The 24,615-nt window shown below is 42.2% G+C and overlaps 1 protein-coding gene across 1 annotated transcript; it reads right to left on the bottom strand.

Annotated features, from left to right (window-relative positions):
* Window positions 1-847: 847 nt before the first annotated feature.
* Window positions 848-24,364, bottom strand: SEC23IP (SEC23 interacting protein). The gene is made up of 19 exons (XM_051800377.1): window positions 23,785-24,364; window positions 20,187-20,713; window positions 18,641-18,830; window positions 16,975-17,168; window positions 16,561-16,650; window positions 15,173-15,293; window positions 14,790-14,879; window positions 13,989-14,130; window positions 12,856-13,064; window positions 12,126-12,244; window positions 11,355-11,525; window positions 10,886-10,981; window positions 10,516-10,719; window positions 9,695-9,850; window positions 8,955-9,057; window positions 7,571-7,756; window positions 6,448-6,610; window positions 4,498-4,598; window positions 848-1,946 (listed from the first exon to the last, which is right to left on the bottom strand). Exons 1-18 carry the CDS (start codon window positions 24,347-24,349, stop codon window positions 4,517-4,519), a joined length of 3,408 nt encoding a protein of 1,135 aa, XP_051656337.1. The 5' UTR covers window positions 24,350-24,364; the 3' UTR covers window positions 848-1,946; window positions 4,498-4,516.
* Window positions 24,365-24,615: the final 251 nt, after the last annotated feature.

The raw sequence follows: 24,615 nt of genomic DNA, 5'->3' as shown, positions 1-24,615 counted from the left end.
TAAAATGTTACTGTTCCTTGGTGCTGCTGTTCCCTCCCAGGGGATCCTTCACAGCCCAGCAGCTCCTCAAAAAATGCTGTTTAAGGAGACTCAGGTTATTCAGTGTTGTACAAGGCTGATAAACACAAGTGTATAACCTTCCACTCTATGATACTTCAGAGGAAAATAAGGCCAGTGGTTGTGGAGTTTTTGTTGTTTACATACATACATATATATATATATGTATGTATATATTTTGTATTCTAACTAACAAAACAGATTGTAAAACTTAAACTTTATCTTCAGAGGTTAATTTTACAAATATATTTGATATTTTGGATAAAAAGCTTCCTTTGGCAAACTTGCTTCCCAGAACAAGTTGAACTTTGATAAACTGAAGCAAGTCCAAGATGCCCAGAGGGTCACAGTGTATGGCAGGCAGGAGATGCCATGGAAAGTGCTTGGGCTGGAGAAGCCAAACAGGAAAATCAGGAGAGCACAAGGGAAGACAGAGACTTGACTCTTGAAGATGCACAGAGAAAGGACAAGAGGCAACAGATACAAGCTCCACCTGGGAAATTTGACTCTATATTAGAAAAAGAATTTGCAACCAAAGCAAAGTTTAAAATAGGGCCCAGAGAAGCAAAGGATCTCCAGCTTTGAACCAGACCCTGAGCCCTCCTGCCCTGAGCAGGGAAGTTGGACTAAGCAACCTCTCCAGAGGTCTCTTCCAACCTATTTTCTGTGAAGAAATACAAAACCTTGTTGTAAACTCCACTGGAAGTAAGGTACTTTTAATTACAGCCATCCAATTATATACACAATAATGTGTATTTTACATATATCAAGGAAAGAAAAATAAACATACTGCATTTCAGAATTCATTTACTGCAATAACAGAGGCAAAGAGTCAGTAGTAAGGTTAAATCACCAATATTAAGAAAAGCCACAATGTGTATGTAACTTGGAGCCCAAGGAAAGGTACAGCAGCTCAGTATTCCGAGACATGAATTCCAAGGATTTCACACCACCCAATTCATTTCAACTTTGGTACAAAAAATGGAGCCTGGATTGTAGGTCTGGATCCAGATTATTATCCAGCACCCCTAAGCTTCAGGATCCTATTTACATTGACTGTCTTGAGATGTGGGACTGCAAGATCAAGGTAAGTATTTTAATTCTCCCAACTGCAGTCTGGTTTCACTAAAATTGCCTTAATTAACTCAGAACAGTCTCTAATTCTGTAATTACCAGATCAAAATGTTATTTTAAATTGTTCTTCATTTCAGGATATGTGAACACTGAACTAGTTGTAACAAACTTCTAACATTTTCAAAGTCAAAAGTTCATTTTTACTTATAAAAAAAAAAAGCAACAGTAAAACTCTTAACAGAGGCTTAAAAAGGTCTTTATAAAATAATCTCCATCACACTTACAATAGTAAGAAAATGATTCTGGTTGCTAATTGTTAGTAAATATGAACTGGATTGTGTGATCTGTATTAAAGATAGTTATAACTACAGCTCACATTTTATAGTTTGAAGGTGGACGAACGAACATGTCAAGAAAAACAGATTATTGCTGTTCCACCAAGTCCTTTTTAATGAGGACAAGCTGCCTTGGTAGGCAGAGCATGTCTGACAGCCAGCTGAGACAGGAGAGCTGAAGGAGAAGTAATGATTTGCATGCCAAAATAAACTTCTTCACTGATCACCTTATACTTGGCAACTGTACAATTAAACTGATTTAGGATCAGAACTGTGTCATTCCATCCATCTCCTGATGGACAGTGCTGAGCACCTCGGAATTTAAGTTTGCTTGAAGTGACACAAGAAGGTAGAATCTGAGCAAGTTCTGCACTGGCAGAAAAAAAGAAGTCTGATGCTTATCCTGTCATGTGTAAATATGAAAATACCAGATGTTTTCCAAAGAGTTTTTCACCAGGTCTGTGGGAGCAACAGGTGTGGCTGTGCAGAGAAAACAGAACATGAGCATATTGGAAATATGAAATATATCAAGTTTTCTATTCCTGCAGCAGTACTAATAAAATTAAACATGCCAACATTCCATTTCAAGAGGACTCAAAAAGATCTAAAAATCCGTACACGTTTTTAATCAAATTTTTAATGTAATAAGCCTCTGAAATATACTTTCTGTGGACACAAATTGGCAATTACAATTACAAACAGAAAAAGCTCACAACAGCTGCTAATAGGATGTCATTCACTGTGCATTTTAATTGGCTATTAGATTCTTTAACTTATGGTAATAAACTATCCTACTCTAAATAGAGACAAAACCCCGATGTGATAATTTACACATCCAAGCTTTAGTACACTGTTTACATGAAACACTGTATTAGTGTTTCACAAAGACCAGCTCCAGGATGATCTAGAAGAGCTAAATCAAGTCACTGATACAAAATAAAAGTCAAACTCAAAAGGTAACAACCCCCAGAAAGGGCCAACTCCATCCCTGTCTCAGAAGCAAAACAATCAGAGACAAAACCAAACATCCAGCTCCTCCCTTAGCCTGCCTCTGCTCATTTTCTATCTACTCCAAAATTGCCACAGTCCCCAAGAAGTTAAAGGGATCTGCACCAGCAGCCAGGAAATCAAACTGGACAGCAAGAGGCAGCTCTGCACGTGAAGGCAGGGAAGTGGTCAGGTCTCAGCACTCCAATCAATTAATATGAAAATATGATGAGGGAGCCCAGAGCTCCTCTGGCATTTACTCTTCCCCTTGAGCAGCCCACAAATAGAGGGGCTGTTTCTTCAGATATTCTGCTCCTGTGTAGGGAAATGGATGCTGCTGTCATAGGCACTGCTGGATAATCCATTACCTTCACATTTGAAAGTCTTAAAGAACAGAAAAGAGAAAAAAAACCAATGCCAACCCTACCTGACTAACACTGGGGGAGAATTTTCCACTTCAGTACTTCGAGATTTATGTGATAATATTTTACACAGTGTATGGAAAGACACTTCTTCTCCTGTGGAAAAGATCCTGGTCTCCCAGTGTGCAGCATTCCCAGGACACCTCTTGTCATGTAGTGCCTCCAGTGGGCCCTACTGCCCTCCCACTTAAATCTCTGCTATCTGAATCCCAGCCTCAAACACTGCTCAGTCAACCAAGTGCTGAGGGGCCTTCTGAGCAATTCCTAATGGAATTACAGACTTCCCTGCCTGTGCTTTGTTGTGTGACATCCTGCTAAACCCTCCTCCAGCTGTGCAGTTCTCAGTGATAAAACACAATTATGCCAGAGCCTGCTGAAGCTGAGCAACAAACTACTTTGTAGAGATAAATTACCACGTTCCCTTCCCCTCCTGCAAAGGCACTTAAAGGCCTTTCCTTCACGATAAGCTCCATATGATTTCAACCAAAGTGGTCATAAAGAAAGAGAAGGAGAGAAAAAATTTTGCAATTCTGCCTTGAGACACTGCCTAAGCCAGTGTGAGAGCTGACACACCACTGGCACAGTGTGCAGCCAAATGGGGCCTTTTCCTTCACTTGCCTGTGCTTTAAAAAATGCATTTGATCAGCCCTGACATTTCATTTTAAAAAAAGATGCTATCAACTGACCATCAGAAGCACTCTGTTACAAAAGACTACTAAAACTGTATGGTAGCAGTGAAAGATGCCTCAAATAGTCCTCTGAAATGTCAAGTATTTCTCTTCATGCTGGGTATTTATGTAGCTTGGCATTATCAGTTCTTCTGAAAATGGAGAAATACATCAGAAACTCTCTTTTTGTATGATTCCTTGCCTTCCAAAAAGGCAAGGTGCACATTATTTCCTCCTTGCCTCTCAAAAGAGAGTATATTCTTTTCTACAACATCTAGTGATCCAAACTGGTACAATACAGATCCTCAGTTAGGAAACACATATCTTAAAATAAAAATACCTGCAAGAATATTTCTATCTCAGATACTCAATCATACTGTGTATTAATTTCTTTTCAAAGTGAACCAACTTCCATGCTGTGTCATTTCCCTTGTTCTACTGAAATCCTTAATCTATACAAAGATAATAAAACAAAAATACTTCAGTAATTTATCAATATCAGTGTTTAACACTTTCTTGGGAGACAAGCAGCTTTTTTGCTGTCATACACGTGCCCCACTGGTCAACAATATGGACATTAAAGAAGTGGAAACACTGTTGGTGTTCTTTAATCTACTGCACTGTAAATGAAGTTTCAACAGATCCAAGTTTTCCAAGTTTTCCTGGTTTGGAACATTCACTGAACAAATGAACTGAGGGAGAAGCATGATAAAGAGAAATCATGCTTTGGTCATGTTTGTACTGATGGTTATTATCCCAGACCAAAACTACCAACATCAGATATCTTTTGGGAATGAAGAGGGAAAGAACTCGAAGACAACCCCTGCATTCAAGTCTAGATATTGTTTTTGCAATCAAAATGACATTTTATGGCTGCCTGCCTTGTAATTTAAACTTCAGAGGAAAGCAGCTGAATTTGATATGAGTCCATAAGTTATACTGGAGCAAACTTACAAATTCCTGTTTCTAGACATCAATGCTGTGGCTGCTCAGGATTGATATTCATAGTCCTGTAAATCTCTTTGAGGAACAGCAAGGCAGTGTCTTCAGAACCCCTAGGAAGAATGAAAAAAAAATAAAAAGTTAGTTCAATATGGTCCATGTTCTAATTCTTGAAGTCATTTCATGCTATCTCAGCTCTCTAAAAAGAATACATTCTACTTTTCCAGACTTTCTTCCTCCCTTCCTTGCCATTAAAATGTAAGATAGTTCTCAAATAATTTTAAGTTTAATATAATTCAAGTGCCATGTTCCCAAGTGGCTGTTTTGCCTCTTATTTTCAGAAATCAAACCTTCAGGCTATCTTAATTTAAATTTGACATGAATAGACTTAATTTTCTGATTCATCTGTAAAATGCTATTTAAACCCATATAAACACCATCAACATAAAAATGAAACGAGCACTGTAAAAATAAAAAAGTTAAACACCTAAATTTTAACAAAGTTTCAAAGCTGTGGGAGTTAGATGAGGGCAGCTTCCTGTGCTTTTTAAAATAAGTGACAGAGGGAGACATCAAAGGAGATTAAGGTGCTCAGGACTGTGATCTTCCAAATGTGAGGAACATAATTTACAGAACATCAGTACTGAGTTAAACATGCAAGTTAAGGGACTACAAATATTTTCCACAATCAAGCACAGGAGCTCTGCTCTCTCTTAACACGCCCAGCATTTCATTTAAGGCTTTTCTCACCATTCCCCAAAAAAGAGCTCTCTCATTTGGGTCATTATTCACCGGGCTTATCTCCCCTAATCGAATGACAAACCCCAGCTAAGTGCAGCAAGTTTTTAAAGAGCTGGCAGTGAGCGGCTGCCACCCCGTGGCAAAGAATTCTCCAGCCTTTAACCAGCGTGTGGAACGGCACTGCCACCACTGGGGCGTCTGGGCAGAGCTCAGCGCTCACAGCAGCCTCCAGAATCCCTTCCCGGGCAGCTCCTGAGCTTTGAGGGTGAGTGATATTGGCTTGAATATAAAGATCCTTCAGGAAACGCTTCAATGCCACATTTTCTGGGGAAAATGCCTGCTTCTAAAATTATCAGCTAGTGAAAGTCAACCCTTCAAAAAGAATGTAGAGCACTATTTGTCCAGCACCTGCTAAACTCAAAAGAAAAGAGCAGTCACTCCTCCCTCCCCAGCACTGCTCAGCTCAGCTCACAGCTGACCTCCAAGTGTGCTGGTCTTGTGCTCTGCCTTTCCACACCTTGTGGATTTTCATGTGCACCTGATTTTATGACAGTAAGAAAATGTATGCAATGGCACACCAAAAAAAGAGAGCAACTCATCAGGGCTAATGCAACAGGTCAGGAGTTGCACTATTTGTATAAGTGGAATGATATCTTTCTCTGTTTGAGATATTTAAGCACCTTAAAAAAAATAAATCCAAATCCAGGGAAGCAATTTTGCACTACAGCTCTGACCACATGATGACACCAAACTCTGCTTCTTGTTCTATAATTTTTTCTTTCTGTGTACAAGCAACCACTGCATAAAAGTGGTCAATCATAACCATCCAAATTTACAGGAAGTTCCACTCTGCCTTCCTCTTCTTCTTTTTTTGTTAATATTTGATAGCAGAGCATCCAGCAATGTCATTTCAACATGAAATGGCAATTAAGTTTTACTACATATTGCAGTCCATGAACAGTTTGATTTGAAAAACTACAGTTGTCAAAATGCTTACAGAGCTCTCCTTGTTTTGAAAATGATAGTAGCCAAAAATGTGTGTTTTGAGTGTCAAAGGTCAAGAGAACAGCATGCAATGTCTTGGGTACAAACACGATGATAGATTCGTGCACCCTGCACTCACACAGAATTCTGAAATCAGATGAGCCTGCCATTCCTGGACATTCATATATACTGGTTACCTTAAGCAATATTTACAGAATCACAAGTATTTCCTCTTACCAGTAGCACAAATGACTCTGCAAAGCAAAGAGGTATTCATTGAAGCTTTCTATTGGCTTCTCTTGGAGCACATAATCAATCCGACGTCCCCCATTCAGCATTCCCACCTTCACTGAGGAATCTTCATCTTTTGGAGGCTCTGGACTTTCAGTGATCTTCTCAGCTAAAATGACAAGAGTTTAAGGTTTAAACTATTTCCAAGCACAGCCTGCTTGACTATAATCAAGAAATTTCCCCTGCTAAAATGTCCAAGAGATTGAGATAAGACAATAACAACCACCAGAACTGGCCAGAACTGCACAGTTCAGAAAGGTGACTGGAATTATAGGCTTATTTCTTTCATAACAGTTTAAACAGTTTGTTTGAAAAAGGCCTCATGAAAAGCAGTAGCTGAGCAATTTTCAGAACAAACCCCACTGTTTTATATATACACAGATCCAGTCATTCTATGAGTGAATAACCTGACATGACTTATTTTTACATCTCTCCTGCACAGTGTCAATCACTATCCTCAATCCACACTAAGAGGAGTGATTTGTCTTTCTAAGAATAGACAAAGCCAGCACTGCCAAACACAGACAGGTAATTCACAACTGGCAATCCTGCCCTTGCTATTATTAAGGGTATTATTTACACCTGAGTTAAACTTATTTTTATTCTGTTAGAGAACACACCTAAATGCTTCTAAGCTCCTCCCAAAAAACTCAGTAGAAAACTACTCGAGAATAAATCATGGAAAGATTTATTCATACTGATTTGCCCTGAAAGAAAACACACCTGATTTAGAAACCTGATTTAGAAACCTGCCATTCTAACAGAAAGTTGAAAGAGTGTGCAAATTAAAGCAGTTTTCTCAAGTCAAGTGTGTTCTGCCCATGACAATAACAGCTGAGTGACCTCTCCTTATTTTGATCTCAACCCACAAACCTTTCATTGGATTTTCTCTCCCCCTTCCAGCTGAGGGGGAGAGTGACAGAGCAGCTCTGGTGGGAACCTGGTGCTTAGCAGAGAGGTCTCTTTAGCAGGGTCAGGAAAATCAATAGCAAACAGTCACTGGGATACTCAAGCTTCAATTAATTTGAGCTCAACAAGTTAGAGGTAAAACAATAATGTGTCCACATACCTTCTACTACTTGCTTTTCTTCTTCCTCTTTTATTTGGTTGGCTACTTTCTCCAGCTCTGCTTGCAGCTGAGTTGAAGATGTGTGGGCACGGGCAAATTCATTCAGGGTCTGCCATGCACTCTTCAAAGAGCTGATAAAGCCCTGTTTCAGATCAGAGCCCATACGAGACAGAGAGTCTTTCAGCTCTAAAAAACAACAAACAACAAAAAAATCTCAATACAGAAGGATTTAAAATTACAACCTAAAACCAGAGTGATGAAACTCTGTTTAACAAATATCTCAATTCCCAGGAGAAACAGGCCTGCTGTGTCATGAATGTGTTTCCTGCTTCTCTATTCCATTCAAAAAGATTAAGGGAAATGCAATTAATACACAAATGATTTCTCACTGAATGGGTTAATGAGTTAAAACCTATTAGCACAGGAAACAGTTCAACAGTCTCCAAATGCAGAAGGGTCCACATAAATGACATAAATAGCTCCATCACCCCCCACAATCACTCCTCACACCCTACACAAAAGGAAGGGGAGAGAGAGACTAATTTCAAACTCCAGCACAGCAGAAGAGACCAGAAGAGCTGCCACTGTCTCTTGCAGTGGTAGTGAATTTGGAGAAGCACTCCCTCAGCCTGTAATTCTGCTACAGCTCAGGAATTGTGTCCCCAGTAACAATCTGACATTCACACTGCTGGGAAATGCTGGATGAAGGAGAGTTCTTTACAATACAAGAGTTGTAAACTAGAACATTCCTGAACAAGTATCTTGTCTAGTCTAGGAAAGCAGACTCACTCTAAAGTACCATTCTGCAGAACTGCTCCACCTGAGTGCCTGAAGATGTTTAGGGAGGGCTCTGTGAACTTGTACAGCAGAAATCTTGTCAACTGAACAGCAAAACTGACTTTCCTTATTAGGTTTGCAAAATTTCACAAGAGCACCTTGGTCTGATGGGTGCCTGTGAGCAACAAAATCCACTCCCTGCCCAGTGGCTGCAGAAACACCTTTTCCTCCAGGTTTGCAATCCTGAACAGACACTGGTAAAACACATCACGGGGGTCAGTAGGGGCAAGGTAAGAGAAACCAATAAATTTAGTGTCTGTTTGACAGCATCTTAGAAATGAAGGTGAACAAGAAATGTGCAGCAATTTTTAAATGGAACTTGGGTAATGAGAAGCTCAAATCTGGAGGAATTATCATTATTACTTCTGAATCAAATTGTGAATGCCCAACTTATGGGACTGGGTGGAATCATGTCTGATGTCCAGGAGAAACAGGGTGTCAGATATCCAAGAATGTTCATTAGTCTCTTAAAATTTTATAAAACTCTAATGCATCAAATGAGGCAATAAGAAAAATGAGATCCATATGAAATAAGTTTTCTTTTTACCCAGATGAAGTCTTTTTCTGCCTTTATGATGTGGAATGAGAACTGGTTTTAAATCCATGTCTTCAATGATCATTGGTTCTAACCTGTAAGCTACTGGATCAAGCTGTTGAGAAACAACATATTGACATTTAGTTATCTTAGAAATTATTCTAATTATCACATTTCAGTGAAAAAAAATCCCTAGTTATGATTAATAGAAACCCATTTTTTAATTCTGTACTATCTGAATTTACAGAAACTTAGTTTAATCATAAGATTAAGTAGATTCATTAACTACTTCAGTTTTGTTCTACAGATAGAGATTCTAATGAGGAAACACAACAGCAAGATTTTCTTGCACTCTGATGATCTCTATTCAACATGTCACTGTTGAACTGTCAAACAAGATGACACAGGACAAAAGTACTGAATGTAAAAACACAAACACTGCACAAAAATCTACAAGAGTGGCTTGAAATTAATGGAGGGAAAAAAGTTCCTTAGCTCTGAAAAGAAACAAGGCAAATATTTTCAAACCAACCCTATAGGTATGGAACCTATAGCCAGACCTACTTCACTTTTGCAGTAAAGATTACAAATATGTGGAATAAATATGTCAGATGGGTCAGGGGGGTTTTGTGTTTTGGGAACTGTATGTAAGGGAATAAGAGATGTAATGCTCAGAAGTTAGAACTTCATATTCTACACTTCTTGTCACCAGCATCAGCTAAAATGAGATCTCAAAAGCTCTGCTTACTCACTGGGTGATAGATATTGAAGAATCCCTTGCAGGTAGGAAGCCTGTAGTTTTCATCAATCTTCTCCACCCCCCTCACAGTCAGGAACACACCAATAGGAGAACCCAGAGCAAAGAAAATATCTGGTTCAAAGTCCAATGCACTGTAAACCACAGAAACCTGGCAGACAGAAATCAGACACAGAATCTCTCAGAACTGCCAGCTAAGTCATATGATGCTTAGCCAGGAAGGAAAAAGCAAGTTCTGTATTAAATCAACCACATGCTCACAGCACTTCCAGGAAGCTTCAGCTGCATTGCCCTTTTCCATAATAATATCATAGTACTAGTGCATATTGATACCATGATATTAAAGTGGGTTTTTAAGGAAAAATAAAAAAGTAAAAAAATATTTAAACAAGGAAGTTTTTAAGTTTAGTTTGAGGTAAACCTTAAATATAACAGCATAAATGGATCAATTGAGGCGACCATGTTAACTGTAAAGCCACAGAGGCATTTAATCTGATGTCACTCAATCTTCTGTCATTCACACAGTTCTGCTTCTGGAACAGAACCGTGTTTACAGCTCACTCACTGCTGGAATTAAAAATCAACTGTAGTGACAACCTTGCTATAGTAAGTTTCGCTTTTCAGCAATCTAACCCACCCTCCCAGCCCCCCCTTCCCACCAAAGGGTGAAGTTCTATGTAAACATCATTTTTGTATAACAACCAAGGGAGGTAGTCCAAAGTCATAATTTTAAAGTCATAAAAAAAACCCCACACAAACAGAAAAACAAAGAAAAGGACAGGATTGTCCAAATCATTTAAATGGATGTAGTCTCACCTGGCCAGTTCCTACTTCAAAATACTCGTAGTCAATGTTGACAGAAGACACAGATGCACCAACTGGGAGTTTCCTCTTCGAGTGCTGACCAGCCTCTGGAGAGGAGACAGAAGGAACTGACTCTTTTGCTTTCTGGGTGTCTTCCTGAGTTTGGAGTGTGGCAGCCAGCACTGCTTTCTTTTCTGCTATTGCTTTCTTCTGTTCCTTTTGAGAAAAGTTTCAAAGTTAGGGCAAAACAAAAGCTTATTTCACAGTCATCAAAACTTCTTTAATATATCCAGGATGTTAAGAAGAGTGTTCAAGAATAGAAGCTACTCCACAGCAAGGAAGCCTGATCATGTTTTATTTCATTCCTGAAAAATGTATTTACCTGCTTGGCTGCTCTGTCTTTCACAAAATTAGCTATTTTCTTTCTTGGTCCAAGAGGTATCCCCATTTCCTTCAGGTCATCAACTGTACACATGAGCTAAAGAAACAGCAAACACACACAATCAAAGCACACTTCATAACTTTTCTAGTAACACATGTAATTTCTTACTGGCAATGACTTATGAATTTGCTAAGTCATTTTATAAAGCTATAGAAAATATAAAACATTAAGAAGACATGAAACAAAGTGCTTTAACAAAACTGGGGGGGATGCACCACACCCAGAAAAAAGGACAAGAGTCACCTAACACTCAGGCTTCAAGTCATGCATGATTATCTTATCTTTGCAACTGCTCTCGTGTCTCATGGTCACTAAACTCGAAGGAAAAGCAGAACAAAACAACAACAAACCCCAGATATAAACCCCACCCCCTGGGCAGCCCCCAGAAGCCAAGTGAGCACTGCTGTACCAGAGACTCCATGTCCATCCGCTCCTTCTCAAACGTGCTCACATACTCCGACAAACTCAGCATCTCCAGAGTCTTCTGCAAAGTGGCAGCATCCTCATCCAGCTCAGGCTCACAAAGGTCATCACCAGATGTGGCAATGGAGGAGCCCAAGGAACTGCTATCTTCAGTCATCTTAACAAAACAGCACAGAACCAGAATCACATCCTCTAATAGTGAAAAATCGACGTGCAGCAAGCCAAACCAAGTGGAATTCCTTTCTCTTAAAAACATTAGCATGCAAGCTCTGTAAATATACATCCACTTTTAGTGAAGAGGGATGCAAATTCTCCTCTTATAAGAGACCAGCAAAATAAATATTTAAAGACTATTAAGAGAGACAAAAGTTTTGTTGAGCTTTCTGACACTTAAAAATACTTCCTTTTATTCACCAAACAACTGGTCACCATTTCCACCCTGAGCACAGACAGATTCTTTCCCTCTTACACACCTCCCCCACCAGTTAGATACAGTTAAGACCAAGGTACATGTTCACAAGGGTCAAAGCTGATGTTCATGATCAAATCCCATTACCAGCCCACTTGGAACTTGAGCAAGATGCAAACAGTTTTTCCTGAGAACTGACAGTATTTACAAAACTGCAAATTCCATGAACAGGTTCAAATGTACTATCAGAACCCACAACCATGTTTCAGCTATAAATTCTGAAAAATTAAGAAAAAAATTGCTGGAAATATCAGGTCTATTGGGCTGGAAAGACTAGTAGCAAATTACCTGTTTATCATGAACAGCCACATCCTTCACAGTCCCATTAACAGCAGAGAAGGGCCCAGAATTCACTGATGAAGCCAAGTCCTTCTGGTTAGACAATATGTCAAAGAGAATTAAGGAACCTGGAAACAGAAATTAAAATTGACTTGGGAAAAATGCCAGGTATTCCTGTCCCTAAATCTCAAGGAAGATTTATATGCAATAACATCAAATAGACTGGTCAAAAAACACGGCTGAATTAAAATAAAATACCCACCTATTAATTTGAACATAATTACTCTTGGCTAAAAGCAAGCCCTTTCCCCCCCACCTCCATTCATGCTTTATGTAGTTGCCATGATTAAATTATCTTTCTTTAAACACCTGAGACTGCTTGCCAAGCTGGAGGAAAAGTTCCAGCCCAAACCAGCATGTCAATATGTCATTATAACACTTATTCTATCTTCCAAAAAATGAGTGTAATTTAACTAAGTGGGGGTTCTGAGACACAGAAATCACCCACCTAACAAGACACCAGATAAGCTGTCAGCTTTTAAATGCAAATTAGATACTAAGTCTTCAAGAAGGAAACGACAGAGGGGGAGAATGTACTCAGGCATGAAGTACTAATTTTCTCTCAAAGCCTGATAAACTCAGCTCCTGGGAGGTGTTTGTTAGTCAGCTAACAGCTCTTTTGAGCTGGATGCTTAACGAAGGAATGCTGGTTTGTCCCAAAGAGCCCTAAACCAATCACCTAAGCTGTGCCCAGCCACAGAGACTCCTCCTTTGAAGTCGGGGTTGCGGCTCATGAAGAGCGCGTACAGCCGGTTCATTTCCAGGCCGACTTTATCCACGATGGTCTGGCAGTAGGTGGGGCTGTTGTAGAACAGGATGTCGAGCAGCGTTTCGTTGGTGAAGTGCCGCAGGCGCCCGATGCTCGGCAGAGTGATTTTCTTGATGTTCCTGGTAACACAAAACCATTAAAAGTGTTGAATGCCTTTTAAGAAACACAGATAAGGACTTCGTTAACTTTTGAAGCGACAGGTAATGTCACTCCACTTAGAACTGCAATGTAAATTCTACAGAAAGTGTCTCTAAAAACATTTTTTTAAAAAACACAGACTTCTGGCCTTGTATATTCATACATTAGTGCTACCTGCTGATTGTACATATTCGAGAAAGATACAGCTCCCTTTTTTCTCTCCAGGCTGCAGGAATGCCTGAAATAATCTCTTTTCTATTCCAACACTGCTCTCACACAGTTACAGAGAACTTCTGTGAGCAGATTGAAGTGGAAGAGAAAAAGAACCCACACACAAAATTAGAATCATAGAATCCTGAATTCTGTTAGGCAGCTGAGCCAAGGACTTTTTTCTTTTGAAGCAAAGTACCTATATTTGGGTAGGAGTGGTAGCCTAACAGAATTCAGGAGCTCCTCTAGGACTGGACAGAGGGCTTGATGCCTTCCTCAGAAACAGGATCCTGACACCTCCCAGAGTCAAACTCAGACTGCAGGAAGGAAAAGAACAAAAAACTCTCCATTCTAAATTGTACAACCTGTTACTGGACAAAACATCTCCATGTTCACCACCTCATACTTACCATCACCACCCCTACACACTCACCATTATGTATCATGCACTGGCCACTTTCCTGAAAAGTGTGTGTGAAAATAAACAAGAGAAAATATCCCTCATGCCTTGCCAGCTTTCCCAATGCTCCTTATCAAAATGCTCATTAAATGAAATTAGCAACTCTCTTTTGTAACCCAGTCACACATTTACTCATCTAGCCCACAGAGCACAGGAACTGCTCTTTTCCTCCACTTTCCAAAACCTCTTAAATAACAGCTTATATGAAGTTTTCAACATTAAGCAACACACTCACCTGTCTACACCTGTTGCATCTCCATGCAGAGAACTGTGCCAGTGAACTGGAAGGAATTCCACCCTGCTCACTTTACCTTCCTCCAAACCTTTCTTAAAGTGAGTCTGCAGCAACTTCAGAGAAACAGTCCGAAAATCATCCACTGCAAAGAAAAACAATAATGGAAGTCTGATAGTAGCAGTACTTAAGTAATACTCCCTCTTCCCCCCTAATTTCACACATAATCAGAATACAAATGATGGAAACTGCCAACTGGAAATATCTTTTCAAGTATTACCCCTCTAACAATAAGAAAATACATGTTTTTGTTAAAATGGACTTTTCTAGCAAGCTTTGATTTATCTCACAATGAGATTTTCACTCCATGACCAGAAAGGGCTTTTTTAATTTACTCAGTTGTACTAGAATTTATTTAAAAAAAAAAAAAGGCAAACAGAAAACCACTCCTTGCACACAAACCACACAAAGCAACACATTCAGTCACACAAGAAAAAGCAAAAACCCCAAACAAACAAAAAGGAAAAAAACCACCCCACAGATCTCAAGACCCAAATCACTCTGCAAGTCTGATATTGAGGACTAGTATTAACAGGTAAAGCTGCAAGTCTGACAAAACACAGATTCTGCTTTTGGAAAATAATCATGACAAAATTCTACCAGAAGTTGAGCTTCTTAACACTAAGGACTTTTTTTAAAAAAAAAAACAAACAACAAACTACTTGCTTATCTGATTATGAGCTACAGAGAACCACATTTAAACAGTTAAGAACACAACTACTCATTATACAAGCCAAAACTTACCACATTCAACAATGCTTCTAAACCTCAAGTCACATACAGGACCTATGCCATGAACCATAAATACCAGATGGTCAATTTGGGACATTTCTCCTGTAAAAAAAGGAAATAAAACATTCAGAGTGCCAATATGTACTGAAGGAGTGAAGTTTAGAGTCAAGCAACTCTATAAAGCCTATTATGATTCAGAACATAACAGAGCCCATAGGATATTTTTGATTAAAAAAAACCCCACAACCACATAATCTCTTTCAAGCAGCTTAGATTAAGGAATAACTTCAACCTTTAGACTGTAGGCATGAACAGTGCATTGCCATATTGTCCAGCTTCTGCACAGACCCAACCCAGCTGGTCCCAGTGCAGACCCACCTCCAGGGCTCACATACCATCAGGAATCTCATCATGGTCATCCTCAATTCCACGTTTTACCAGCCTTGGTCTTGCCTGACCATCCTGAGAAGTGCCCCATTCATCTGGTGTGGCAGCAGGCTGGAACTGAACTATGACCTGCAGCAAATACATTTGTTGTAATTTACCAATTATGAACACAAAAAGCCTTAAGACTTGTTATTCTGAAAGCACTGCATAGTTTAACACACTTTTCCATTGCTTTACCTTGCATCTGAAACTCAGATCTTTTCTTCAGCTAGCATATATGCAAAAATAACCAAAAAAGCCCTTGAAAACCCTAAGACCATTCCCCAGAGCAGGGACAGCTTCACTAAAATCAGACTCCAAAACCACAGACAATCTTCATTAGTGTGAAGAGAAACCAGATCACTCAGACAAAAGTAGACACTTATTGGAGAAGCTGGGCCTGCTGAGGGATTCTGAACAGTTTTAACTCCTCAGACAAGCATTATTCCAGCTCCTCTCTCCTAGTGCCCAGTATCCACTCTTCCTTATGTGAGGAAACTGAATACTACCTGATTTACAATAACTGTATCACAAGGAGAAAACAGAAAAAAAGAAGTGCTTTTCAGGGAATGACAACAGCATTTGAAGTAGTCCAGAAACTCCTCACTAGGAAGTGAGGAATTCAGTAGTACAGCTGTTTAGAGGACTTACACTTGTAGTCTGAACTCATATTTATGACACCAAGTGGTTTAAGTGCTCCTTCTCTAGGCTTTTACTGGACACAATTCCTTAACCAGCATTATTAAATGCTTCAAGTAGAAGCAACCATGATTCTGGCCCTTGGCTTGTTCTATTTATTAATTACTACATCTGTGATAAGTGAACAGATAACAGCACCACTCAACAAGGCTGAAGTCCATGTTTTAATAACATGAGACTGTTTGCAGAATATTTAGAATAACTTTTAAAGCTTGTTTTGCTATACATTCTTGCAGCCTAAAAATAGCCACAGTAGAAAACTTCTCACAGATTAAATAAACGAACTATTTACCTTATAGTTAGATTAATGCTCTTCTCCACATGAAAGTTCAGCTTAAATTATCTTTCATTAGGTACAGACTGTATGAGGTTAAACTAATTCAAATGGCCTACCATTTGCTGCTAGTTATGCTTAGTGCAAATACTTATCATGCAAACCCTTATTCCCCTTGGGTCTCAGAAAGCATTGTCTGTTAACCACCTGGCAGCACACTGAGGCAAGCAGAAGTTGAGTGATGTATAAACTTTATATCTTCAATGCACACATATCCAAAACAAGTATCAATCAAGATTAAGACTGCATTCAATTTATGCTTCCATCCATTTGCTCCTTCATCCCTAATGAATCCTGTGAGATAAAACTGCCAAAATCTATTACCTTGGGATTGTGCATAACAATGGTCTCCCCATTTGGGAACTCAAGTCGCCGGTGCCATTGATTTGTAGTCACAGCCCTTTTATATTCTGCCTGAAACAGTAAATAAGTTACACAAAATCAGGATGTCTTCTCCTCAGCAATTTTCTGGCCTTGTGCATCATCTGTAATGTTACAGTTATAATTTACATAACTTTGTTTGTATAAGAAGTGTCACATGAAGAGTGCCTAAGTTGATTTAGGTCACAGCAGTGCAGGACTGATTCATGAGCACTGTGGCCTTCCTAAGATTTGCTTACTTATGTTCCAGAAACTGCATTCTGGCAATCATTTTAATGAAACAGAGAGAAGTGTTTCTAAGGTTGTTAATACAACGAACTAAGGTCTTGGTGCAGTTTGTGTAAAGGCAATACAAACCTCTAGCTTGTCACTGAAATCCTCAGTGTAAGGAATGAACCGGCTGTCCTTCTCTCCTTTGTAGAACCACAGACAGCGCCTCACTTCCGAAGGCTCCTCGTCCCAGTACACGGCTTTCCTCACCCTGTCGTACAGGAACACGTCGTAGCGGCCCCCGTCCGTGCTCAGCACCACGCTCTCGGGGTCAGGCTGGACTGTGGCACACGAGGCACACCAGTTACCACACTGACACACACACAGCCTTCCTTCTCGCTCACCCCAGTCACGTCTGGGATCAATATTAGACCACTAGAACAGTTATAGAATCATATAGAATCATATAGAATCCAGAATCAGCTGGGTTGGAAGGGACCTCAGAGATCATCAAGTCCAACCCTCGATCCAACCCCGCCGTGGTTCCCAGCCCATGGCACTGATGCCACATCCAGTCTGTCCTTAAACACCTCCAGGGATGGAGAATCCACCCCTTCCCTGGGCAGCCCATTTAATGGCTGAGCACCCTCTCTGCAAAGAAATTCTTCCTAATATCCAACCTAACCCTCCCCTGGCACAGCTGAAGACCCAGCCCTCTTGTCTTGCTGATGGTTGCCTGGGAAAAGAGACCAACCCCCCCCGGCTCCCCCCTCCTGTCAGGGAGTTGCAGAGAGTGAGGAGGTCTCCCCTGAGCCTCCTCTTCTCCAGGCTGAGCCCCCCCAGCTCCCTCAGCCTCTCCTCACAGCACTTGTGCTCCAGTCCCTTCCCCAGCCTTGTTGCTCTCCTCTGGACCTGCTCCAGCCCCTCCATGTCCTTCCTGAGCTGAGGGCCCAGAACTGGACACAGCACTCCAGGGGTGGCCTCACCAGCGCTGAGTCCAGGGGCAGAATCACTTCTCTGGACCTGTCGGCCACCCTGTTCCTGAGCCAGGCCAGGATCCATTGGCCTTCTTGTCCCCCTGGGCACACTCTGGCTCCTGTTCAGCTCCCTGTCCATCCCCACTCCCAGCTCCCTTCCTGCCTGGCTGCTCTCCAGTCACTCTGTCCCCAGCCCAGGGGGCTGCCGGGGATTGTTGTGGTCAAAGTGCAGGACCCGGCCCTTGGCCTTGTTGAACCTCATCCTGTTGGAATGAGCCCAACTCTCCAACCTATCCAGGTCCCTCTGCAGAGCCCTCCTGCCTTTCAGATGATTGACACTCCCCCCCAGCTTGGTGTCATCTGCAAATTTGCTGATGGTGGACTCAATCCTCTCATCTAAATCATCAATAAAGATATTAAACAGAACTGGACCCAACACTGATCCCATGAAGAGAAACTACAGAATATCAGGCAACTGCTGTGTTGCTTCTAAAACACTTCTTTATGCTCTGCACACAACCAAAAAGCTTTGAGAAATCCCCAGAGATGATAACTCATTCCAGAACTGACAGCTTAACAAAAAGGCAAACCAAGACACAGATAATCAGGAGTTCTGTGAGAAATTCTGGTATCCACCAGGGATGATACATCTCAACACTGAAGGCATTAAGCAAGAGATAATGGAAGTGAAATAAATTAAGTGGCACAAAATTCATCTTCAAGATATGTATTAACCTTCCTTATTACTGCCATACCACCCTCTCATACAGCAGTGCCATTACTCCAGTATTTTCCTTTCAGTCCTTCTGTTCCCCTCTGGATGAGACAGAACTTACCAGAATTATAGACTTCCTCCAGTTTTGCAGAATCCAGAAGGCTGAATGGCATCCATATCTGCTTGTCCTCCACCTCCTTACAGTAGAACCAGTGTGGCTGAACTGGCTCATACTGGTTGTGCAGCAAGACAGGAGGGGCTGGGACCAGGGGACCTGCAGGCCTGGCAGCCTGGAGCTGGGACTGTGGAAACTGAAAATATATGGGCAATAAAAATATATATCAACCTCACACAGCTTTCCATTTCCAAAACTCAAGCTGAGCTTATTTCTTACAGCCACACAACTTGGCATGAAAATAAAAATGAGTTCTTCTCATTATTCATTTACACATAATTACACTTTTGTATGAAGATTGTCAGGTTTAGCAAGTGCCCACTTGAGTAATAGCTCTCATCCTGCAAAGTGATCACAACAGGCAGATTTCTAACTCAGATGCAGCCAAGTAAAACTAGCTGATTTTGAAAGGGATTAGAGCCTACATAAAGCTGATTTTGTGCAAACTGTACAAAAAATCCAGTTAGTACAACTATAAGCAAGTGATGTCAGCAGTAGCAACTGCTTTGGTTGATGATACATTTAATGAAAGAAAAAAACAACCACGAAAATATTGTACAATATATAAATCAAACAAACAGAAGTTCTGAAATTATATAATCTAAAACTCCAGATTGTTTAGGTTCTACTGTCTTTGCATTGTTTTGTCATTATGTATTTACATTCTTTATTTATGATAAGGGAGATATAGCAATAGCTCAGGCAAAATAAAAACTATTTTTTGCTGTTTTCAAGGCCAACATGTCAGGTTATTATTTACTCCTTTGCATTATTTGAATAATGTTTCTGTGAAGGTAAAAAAGGATGGAGATTAATGCTTTATATCACACAAAATCCTCAACCAACGTGTTTCAAAGAATTTGCTGACAATTTTACGTGACTTAGTTTCAAAAAATTCTGGTTTCACCAACAAAACCAGCTTGAAAAGAGATTTTAGCCTGTATGTTGCAAAGGGCTGAATGACCCCATTTACAGCAGAGGTACAAACAATGCAGCAGCACAGCTGAAACTCAGCAAACTCAGAAACCCACAGAAAAGAGCTACAGAACTTCACAACCTGCCTTTGTTTCTGACCCCAGAAGCTCATGTGGCTACAGCCTCAGAGTACACTCACTTCAAAAATCAGGAAGTTTTCCTGAAACAACACAGTTTCAGAAAAGAAACTTTTCTAGTTTCTCTTTCCTAGTGAAAAAAATTTTGCTGTTAGAAATGGCTCAAGACTTTTTCTGGGGTTTTTTTTTGGTGGAGAAGAGAAACCTTCCAAAGGTAAAATATAGAGTTGAAAGGGGACAGTGACCTCAGTTGTTTTGTTCTGGTAGCAGGACCTCAGGAATGACGAATATAGGTGACTTCAGTGGTTTTGTTGTGCCCCAGGCCATGGGGAAGGACAGACACAGCTGTGTCAGACAGACCTAGCTGTGTCAGACAGACATCCCTGTGTCAGACAGACATCCCTGTGTCAGACAGACATCCCTGTGTCAGACAGACATACCTGTGTCAGAGGCCCCGGAGGTGTCTGGTACATCTGCAGGGGTGGCACAGAGGAGGGGGTGTGGGCAGGGGCATGGCTCTGCTGCAGCTGGGGCGGGGTGAGGTAGGGGTTGGCTCTGCTGCTCAGGGTGGTGTGTCTGTAGGGGTTGTAGCCCTGCTGAGGTGTTCCTGGGGGAAGTCCTGGAGCACTGGTGGGTGGGGGACAGCTCTGCTGAGGGCTCTGGTACGGTGGGATTCCCACCTGGGAGGTGGGTGGGGCACTGTAGGACTGGGAATTGGGAATATGAGGTGAAAAGGCATTTTGCCCATCCTGTGACCCAGACACGAGTGGAGGTGAAGTTGGAGGCCTGGAGAAGGCTGGTGCTCCCACAGGTGTTGCAGCAGTTGTCAAGGGTGGCTGCCCAATACTTCCAAAGGGATCACTGCTGCTGGGCACTTGAGAGAAATAGTTGAAAGTCTGTGGTGGGTTGGGGCTGGCAGAAGTCTGACCCAAGAAGCTGTCCTCTTCCCCAACGTCTGCAGAATCATCTGCAAAGACAAAAGGACCACCAGAGACACCGTGAGACATTCAAACCACCTGCTGTGTGTAGTCAAAATGTTCTGTAACATTAGCAGCTATTGCCAAAACTGTTGGTCTCCAGAAAGCCAGAAGTACTACAAAGCCTGTACAACTCTGGTGATCAAGCACGTCATAAAATGAAACAGAAGATACAGAGTCTTCAAGAACATTTAAAATGGATCATAAGTCAGTCAGGGTACACAGAATAAGCAACAAATATTAAAAACATTAAATAAGAAACCAAAGTATAATTGGAGTCAGGACCTTCCCAAGGCAACTTGGCAGGTACTAAAATCCCTCCCAACTTCACTTACGCCTCACAAATGCAAGGGCAGCCTTGGTTCATCCCCTTTCCCCATGGAACCAATCATTAAGCACAGGGTTTTATGCTTTAATTTTCAGACTTCCAAGATCAAATAAAAAATTAGACTTTAAAAACATTCCTAAATAGGCCACACCTACTGATTAAACATTCCATTCTTGCCTGCTCCTTTAGCACAGCCCTCACAAGGTTTCTCATCTGACTTGCAAGGTGGCCATAACTCATGATCCCAAGTGACTTGATGAGTAGGATTTACTCCAGTTCTCCCTAAAAATCCTACTCTAGCCTGGCATAAAAGCTAAATTTCTGGTGTAGAAAAATCAATCCTCATTCTGCATAATTGCAGGAGAGGGTTAAAAAAGGTACAAGGCCATTGAGAAAACAAACCAAATTCTGGTCAATCACACTTTTCTGCTTGACAGGGATTTAGCAACAAGTGGAAAAAATAAAGGGTTGACATTATTAGAGGTCTCACAGCAAGCTCAGCTAAACCTGTGATGGCCTGAGCAGCACTGCCTGCCTGCTGAGGGAGCAGCACCTTGCAAGGAGTCAGTGCAATCTGCAGAGGTTAGAACTGTGTTTCATCTGCTCTGACAATCAAATGATCCCCAGGCTGTGGGGGAGACACCCCAAAGGTATTGCTGCTTCTCTGATACTCAGTCCCCAGACCAGCCAACAACAAATGTCTTTATCCACAGCCAACAAAACTGTACCAGAGACTATCAAGGGAGTACAGGGGAATCCACGGAGGAGTCTCCCTAGGAGGCTGCTGTTCTAATTAATTAATCATAAAAGAAGCAGCTGCCAAGATTAAAAAGAACTATTTTAACCATCTTTTATTTAGTAGTCTTTGCAGACAGTGCCAATTTGAGGCATCCCCTGCCTTACCAATTACTTACCTTACACCTTACCAGCTTCTCTTGCTTTCACCCACAGCACTCACCCCACTCTGAGGAACAACCCCAAACCTGTGTGTGTAGGCCATCACGTGGAGAATGCTGAAAGCATTTACAAGCAGTGACCACTCTGAAGTCAGGCCTGGGGATTATCTCCCAGCTACAAGCAGAATGGCCATTTATGCTAAATAAAAGGTCTCAATTTCTAAACAACAAAATCCACCTCACTTCCATATTTCATAAACACCGTGGAACAGAGAGAAGCTACTGCACACCACACTCTCCACTCAGCTTTCCCAAATAACTGGCAATTCACCTCACTGTGTCAGGTCACCCTAAATATGTAGCAGTGTGCTGAAGAGTTCCCAGGGCCTCTACCAAATGCCCATTCACAAAACACCTATTGTTCTCCAATTTCAACTAGGTTTTGGAGATTAAGTTTAACTGCAGCTTTCCCTGCAAAATGAGACTGACAAAAGTTCTGCCAAAACAAAAATTATGTGTGTGTGTGTATATATACGTGCTGGTTTACAATACAATACGTTACTTTCTATCTTTCCTGTTTCTAATTTTGCAAACACTACATTGGAACATGAGCCCAGCCTGGCAGTAAAACAAGCACATCCTGTCAATTTAAAAAAATGAATGTACAGCTTTGACATACAAGGGCAATGTCCTCCCCACGTACAAAAGAGTCTTTCTTCAGCTGTGACTGTGTCAACCTCCTGTACCTCCCTCCCTCCTCATTCACAGACTGTCACCAGACAACCACAAGTGACATTAATCCACTTCCTCACTGGGAACACTCCTCTCCACCTGCAGGAAATACACTGGCTACATCACCCAGTTAGATATTTCAGGTAAGTAGGGATAATATTCTAATGCTTTTATTCCCCCCCCCCCAAAAAAAACATAGCTGATCTAAAAAAATGTTTCAAAGCCATACTTGGCTAATATTTTATTATATCTACAGAGATGGATTGTGCTGATTTCCAGCCATATTAGTACTTATTTTAGCTAAGATAAAACAGTGTTGAAATGAAGTCCTGGATTTTGGACTCGACATGCAACAGTTTGGGTTAAAAGGGACCTTTAAAGGTCATTAGTCCAACTGCAACATGTACAGTGCAGTAAAATTTGAAATATCTGATTTATAGATGCATTTCTAATGTTTAGGGCTTTAATCTCAGACTGAACACATTCCCAGAAAGATCCATTCCTTCGTCTGAAGGTGCTGGAGGACCAGATTTTAAGCTGTGCTGGGAACACCATCAGGGCTTTAGAGGGAAAGGATAACAGAACCGGGATTAAATTAGCAAGGATATTTTAGGGGCCCGCTTAACATGCTATTTTCACACGGGGAAAGCAGAAGGCAGAATAGGAGAGGAGCTTAAAAACAGTGAAATCACTCAGTACACCCTGAATGGAAGCACTGAGACAGTACACCCTCAGCACTGAGACCTTTAAATGGCTGAAATGAACGTTCTGAAACATCGATGAGCTGAAAACGCCACAAACGCCCCCTCTCCTCAGCCCCGACACTAAAAACCGAACACACAATCATCGAACACAAGGAAGCACAAGCAATTAAGCGCAAGAAAGCGGAATATGCGAGCCCAAGCAGCCCGTCTGCGCTGAGGCACCACGAGTGACAGCGGGCTGGGAGAGCCCCGGGGCCGGCTCGAACGGAGCCGTCCCGGCCCTCAGCCCCCCTGGCAGCCCCGCCCGGCTCCCGGGGCTCCCCCGACCCCTCAGCCCATCCCGGGGGCTGCGGGACCGGCGGGACCCCTCACCGCCCTTCCCTCCCTCCCTCCCTCCGTACCGGTGGGCAGCAGCGCGGGCCCGGGCGCGGCGGGCGCCTGGCTGACGGGGATGAAGGGCACGTTGAAGCTGAAGTCGGTGGCGGAGGAGGAGAAGAGCAGGTTGGTGTTGGTGCCGGCGGTGCCTCCCCCGGCCTTCGCCGCCGCCATGGCCGCGCCCCGGCCACGTCCCGCCCCGGCCCCTTCCGCCCTCACCCAAGATGGCGGCGGCGGCCGCGCGCAGCCGTGAGGGGGGAGAAGGCGGGTCCCGCCGCCATTCCCGCAGGAAGGGGAGGAGGAGGAAGCGGCAGTGGCAGTGCCCGTGCCCGTCCGGGGCTGGCGAGCGGGAGGCGGCGGCCGCAAGGAGCCGGCAGCCCCGCGGCGAGGGGCGACCCCGCCATGCCGTGCGTGGGCGACTGGCTCAACAACCCCCTCAGCATCGTGCAGGGCTTCTTCGGTGAGGCGGGACCGGCGTCCCCTCGGCCCGAGCGGGAGCGCCCTGAGGGCGCCCGGAACCGGACGGGGCTTTCCCTCGCGGGGGGGTGGCGGGAGAGCGGCGAGGCTGCTTGTGTGCCTTCTGTACCTCATATATATCTCACGTACCTTATATATATATATATCATCTATATCTCGTATATCTTGCGTATCTTGTGTATCTTTGGATTTCGGGAACAACGCGTGCTGTCCACACCGATCACTGCTAATGTTAACCAGTGCCGTCACCGCGGCTGTTTCTGTGCTAGGCTCGATCTTAACTAAAAGGTTATGGAAATAAAAACCTTCCGCGCGGGAAGCGGTGCCTCAGCTCCTTCCCTTTCTCCTTGAGGCGTTGTGGAGCTTTTCCTCGCTCCCGA

Source organism: Manacus candei, unplaced genomic scaffold (genome assembly GCF_025592945.1).
Source record: "Manacus candei isolate 608988 ecotype Guabito, Panama unplaced genomic scaffold, ASM2559294v1 h1tg000050l, whole genome shotgun sequence".
NCBI classification, from domain to species: domain Eukaryota; kingdom Metazoa; phylum Chordata; class Aves; order Passeriformes; family Pipridae; genus Manacus; species Manacus candei.
This window is presented reverse-complemented; position numbering and strand designations above follow the sequence as displayed.

Coding starts and splice junctions, on each gene's coding strand:
- SEC23IP (XM_051800377.1), bottom strand. CDS start 24,349: ATGAGGTACAGAAGGCACACAAGCAGCCTCGCCGCTCTCCCGCCACCC. Junction 16,651..16,974: donor ATTTCAGTGACAAGCTAGAG/GTTTGTATTGCC, acceptor TTACTGTTTCAG/GCAGAATATAAAAGGGCTGT. Junction 10,720..10,885: donor AAGACAGAGCAGCCAAGCAG/GTAAATACATTT, acceptor TTTTCTCAAAAG/GAACAGAAGAAAGCAATAGC.